Below are 5025 nucleotides of genomic sequence, written 5' to 3' on the forward strand. Positions count from 1 at the left end.
CATTTCTGATGCAATAGTTTCACTCAGCTGTACTCATACCAATAGAGTGAAAATTTCACTCAATTGGGTGTGGACAGAAATTGATACATTATTGAGTAAAATTGAGTGAAATTTGAGTGAAATTTTTTTTTAGTGTAGAGAGAAAGGAGGAGTGAGGAAGAGAGGGAGGGAGAGATTAAAACAGATGGACAAAAATATATTGATATGACAATTTTCTAGTAACTTTCAAGCTGAATTTTCTAATAAAATCATAGTCTGTTTTTTTTTCAAAGTAAAACTATCACAAATGAGTATAATATGAGTATTATCTAATTTTCTAATTTTTGTACCTAATAGAGCAGCATTCTATCTTATGTTAGGTATTCTAAACTTTTCTATTTTCCTAATCTCTAATATGTTCCATTATCCAGTCAAGGTATTCAGACACGTTTGTATAGACGCCTGGGGACCCTTCCTCACCACAACGTTGACCGAAAGAGATAATTCCATCGACATACCACTGGAGTGTGTGTTTGCTCATCTTCATCAAGGGGCCTCCACTATCACCTGAAATTAACGTTACATACAATGTGTCAGTTGAATCAAACTTTACCACTAGATTGCACCAGGAAAATTAATGGGGAAAAGTCGTATACAATGTTGCTCACAAATGCTTAGTTTTTGAGATATAGGGTGTAGAAGTTGAAAAAATAAAAACGATTTTCAGGCATTTCTCGGATATACGTTAAGAGATCTACTACATCATTTACTGCGATTTCACGTCAACACAAAAAGTAGTGGCGTGCAAAGTATATTTTTGAGACCTTTTTCTAAAAAATAAATGTTACGCCACTGCGTGAAGTGTAAATAAATAACATTCTCAAAATTTTTTGTATTGACGTGAAATTATATCAAATTAGAAAAAATCCCTTAACACATCTCCGAGATATGCCTGAAAATAGTTATAATTTTTAATACATCAGCTGCTTACATCTTGGGGGGCACCTTACCAAAACAAGAATCCTTTCCCTTCTTCCCTCCAGCGCATATCTGAGTTCGAATATCGAGAGATGGAAAACTTGACACGCACAGTGACCTGTCAACAACTGGTATCTCTACTTTGAGTTTGACCGGGCTGTGGGTTGCATTTTCTGTTTGGCCCCATCCTGCTACAACTGTTGTATCACCAACTGCTGACGATTCGGCAGGAAATGGCAGACATATTGGTTTGATAAACTCTGAAAAAATATGAAAACGTTTGTGTATCAGAAATAAGACTACTGAAAGGTCTTCACCACAAGCATTCTGGAGAAATAAAATACAATAAAGAATGAGTAAAGTTGGTGTTACGTAAAACAAATTGTTTCTATGACCAGAAATGTGTGTCTTCTTACTTTGTTTCTTAGACAGCATTTCTTTAAAGGTGCACTGACCTGAATACGTGATGTTTCTGTTTAGCCTGATCAATGCAATATCTCCAGCTCCCTTGGAAAATCTCTTTTGATGATCCGGATGGATCAGAATGTCCGATACTCCAAAGTCCTGTGGAGGTTTATTGCAATATTTCGAACCACCCACTCGAATGCAATCCACTTCCTGTCGCAAGTCCCACTCGCCAAGCCGTACATTCACCCTAAAAAATTGGACTTTAATTTTTTTAAATTAATTAATTTTATAAGCAGCACTACAAAATATCTGTTAAATTTATTAAATTTTGATGATAGTTGCTAGTTGCTTTATACTCACAATTCACCAACTCTTTGCGAAAATTGGCCAACGCAATGAGCTGCTGTAAGAACGTATCTCTTAGAAATTATGACACCTCCACAAGAAAATCTTCTGCGGTTAGAAGGGTTTTTATATTCCAACAGCGCCATCCAGGGAAATTCATACAGCTCAGTTTCTCCTCCCCCGTAAATTTTATCACTTAACTGAAAATTTAATAAAGCGGCGGTTATAGACAAGCATTGAAGAGAACAGTAAATCAATTAATCCCCATGGAATAAAATATGAATATTTTGACACCGGTTGATGTTTGGTAATTTTTCTGACGTATGATAGTTTGCTGTAATCCAGTGCTAGACGGGACAAGTGTGTAGCCCTCAGAGTATTTGTTTCGCTCAATATCATTAATTAAAATGTGTATCAAGTTATCTACGACTCTTTCGTTATTCAATTTTTATGATATTTATACAAAATATGTATCAAATCTTTCGTTTCTTCTTTCAACAGTAGATTACAACTTTATAATTGTGCTATACGGGTATCTTTTTTATTTTAAGAGATACAGAAATGACCAAAAATTTTCAGAACTTGATGCCGATCAAAGATTCGTTTTTAAATTTAGAAAATTCCAAATAGTTCCGAAGATATTCGAAGGAAATTCATTTTATGCCATTTTTTATATAGGGGGTTCCAGAATAACGTGTACAACGGAAGGCCACAGATTTGTGGACTCTAAATAGGTAGACTTAGGCTAATTCATCTATATTAGAAATCGTTTCGTTTGGCCGCTAGATGACCTCAAAGTTCGTGAAAATTTTTTGAATTTTTGGGTCTTTTATAGAATTTTGATTAAACGTACTAGGTACCATGTAAATATACCACATGTTACCCATTTTTCGATATGGATGCACACATATGACGAACTAGAGTTATTTACAACGTGCCTAATTTTATTGAAATAATTCGTAAAGACAATAAAATACAATAAAAAATGCTGGAGATAAAAGTAACAAAGTTGAGGTTATTAAATTTAGTACAACTTATAAACTATTCAAAATGACCACCGTTGTTTCTACAACAAAAGTTAATTCGGCGAAGAAAGTTAAAGGACACCCTTTGCAGTTTTTAATTTTTAAAACATTTATGGCATTTTGGATATGCCTCCACAACTCAGTTCAGTGTTAGATGTGGAATCATGCACTGTTGTTGTCAGAATGCCCCAATGATAATAGTCCCAAGGTGTTAAGTCTGGTGAATGTACAGGCCACTTAAAAGGAAATTATCCCCATCGATGAGGGAATCTTGGGTTCAGATACTGCCGGATATTTACAGTGAAATGTGGTGGAGCGCCCACATGCTTAAACGGTGATAGTTTCGTTGTAATGATAGTAATGATACTAACGATTGTCACTTTTGCGTGCTATCGTTTAAATTCTACATTTTTTTATCTTCTTAGTTGTGATCTTTGTGCTTGACTTTGCATTTCATGCGATTTTTTTACAACCATGAACCATCATGAGCAGGCGCTCTTCTTAGACGTACAGTAGGATTACGTTAAAAAAATTCTAAAATTACTTCGTCTAAATCATGCCTATGCCTCCTTGGACAGCCAAATTCACGATATCTTGGAGTTAGGGCTCCTGATTCTATCGTTCTTGCATGAATTTTCCCAAACAATCTTGCAGAGGTTGCCTTCTATCAGGGAAACGTTCTCGATACTCATTTTGAGTCCCCAGACCATTTCCATTAGAGAAACCATAAATAAAAGGCATGTCGGCATATTCATGATTGTAAAAAAAATGAAAAATGAAATGCAAAGTCAAGCACAAAGATCGCAACTAAGAAACGTAAGAATTTAAATGATAGCATGCGAAAGTGCCAATCATTAGTATCATTACAACGAAAATGTCACCATGAAAGATATTATGTGAAAATGTTAAAAAAAGTTACTGTTCTGAGTCATACATTATTTAAAAAATAATTATTTCTGACTAAACTACCCAGAATTCGAAAAAAGTAGAAATTTTTTCTTCAAAAAATAAATTCATTAAAAAATAAAATTATTTGCTTTATAATACAATGGAACAAAAAAAAAACGGAAAATTTCTGTTAAGGGTAGTTAGAAAACTATCCTTATTTACAACCGATTTTGATGAATCTTATGATAGTTAAAGATCCTTTTGATATGATTATTACCTACAATTTTCATTCCATTATCTTAGTCAGAAAGATAGTTATTTTAACAAAATATCGAAAGGATAAGATAAGACATATCGCAGTAACGGTGCTCCGTAGGACCAATGCATTTTTTGGCTCTACTTTCACCTTCTTAAATTTTGTACCAATCCTTCCAATATTCCTTTCGTTTCAAACAATCTTCGTTACTTATTCTGCCTGTGAATCAATAAATTGCACCTACAGTATTTTCCTTTATTCAGTACCTACTCACCTGATATCCACAATCGGACCTGTCTGGTTTCCAGTTACCTTGGCTTCCACAACATACTAATGGTTTCGGTCCACATACAGACTTCTTTACGAATTCCATTTGCTTCGGCTTTCGCTTTATTACAGCGTCTAGAAGAACATGGCAACCAAGTATGGATTTGCATGTTCCCAATTCTCCATTTGGGGTTTTGCAGGAGCTATCCAGTTCTGAAGAGAAAAATATTACAATGTTTTTTTTCCTGTTTATTAGTTGAATGGTATTATTTTCCTAAACAAAGCTTTGGTCTTTCGTTATATTTTCGATGTCAGTTGTGAATGCTTTTCAGCTATAGTGACTTTTAATGTTCAATATGTATCATGGATATCACTTGTTCATAGTTTTGAATTATTTAGATTTTTATTGTTTATCTGAAGAATTATATCGTTTAATAGCAATTTTAACATTAAATAATAAAAATTATCGGAACAAATTATGAAATGACTATAAGAATGTAAAAAAATGTTTACTTACGTGCATATGCAGTTTGTAATGTTAGCCATAAAATCAGGAAGATTATTTCGTAAGCATTATACATTATCACAGATTTATCTTGATGACCCCAGTTTCAAACGTATTTATGCTGTGTTTAAGCGTATATTCGCACTAACTTCGTTGCGGTCTGTTTTCATATAATTTTTATCAACTTACGATTAGTTTTGTTTTCAAGATTTGGACAGTAACGTACGTTAAGTGCATTTTGTATAACAGGGTGCCCGTTTTTGAGTAATTGCTAAATTTTTGGGGAATAACGCACAACAGTCTTTAGATTCAAATTGAATTCGACAAAATTTATGATCTTGATCCAATGCAGAAAACTTCTTTCTAAATTTTTT

At 33.8% G+C, this 5025-nt stretch overlaps 1 protein-coding gene across 1 annotated transcript; it reads right to left on the reverse strand.

Moving 5' to 3' along the window:
* Positions 1-223: 223 nt before the first annotated feature.
* Positions 224-4804, reverse strand: LOC108909077 (serine protease 7-like). Its single transcript, XM_018713310.1, has 6 exons — positions 4664-4804; positions 4154-4359; positions 1726-1910; positions 1413-1612; positions 990-1217; positions 224-546 (listed from the first exon to the last, which is right to left on the reverse strand). Exons 1-6 carry the CDS (start codon positions 4725-4727, stop codon positions 383-385), a joined length of 1047 nt encoding a protein of 348 aa, XP_018568826.1. The 5' UTR covers positions 4728-4804; the 3' UTR covers positions 224-382.
* Positions 4805-5025: the final 221 nt, after the last annotated feature.

Source organism: Anoplophora glabripennis, unplaced genomic scaffold (genome assembly GCF_000390285.2).
Source record: "Anoplophora glabripennis isolate ALB-LARVAE unplaced genomic scaffold, Agla_2.0 scaffold413, whole genome shotgun sequence".
Lineage (NCBI taxonomy): Eukaryota > Metazoa > Arthropoda > Insecta > Coleoptera > Cerambycidae > Anoplophora > Anoplophora glabripennis.

Bases quoted from the DNA above. Each gene is read 5' to 3' on its own strand.
- LOC108909077 (XM_018713310.1), bottom strand. From the start codon at position 4,727: ATGTATAATGCTTACGAAATAATCTTCCTGATTTTATGGCTAACATTA. The intron at 1,911-4,153 runs GTGAGTAGGTAC...TTAAATTTTCAG, and splicing joins GGTCCGATTGTGGATATCAG to TTAAGTGATAAAATTTACGG. The intron at 547-989 runs GTAAGGTGCCCC...CGTTAATTTCAG, and splicing joins GGGAAAGGATTCTTGTTTTG to GTGATAGTGGAGGCCCCTTG.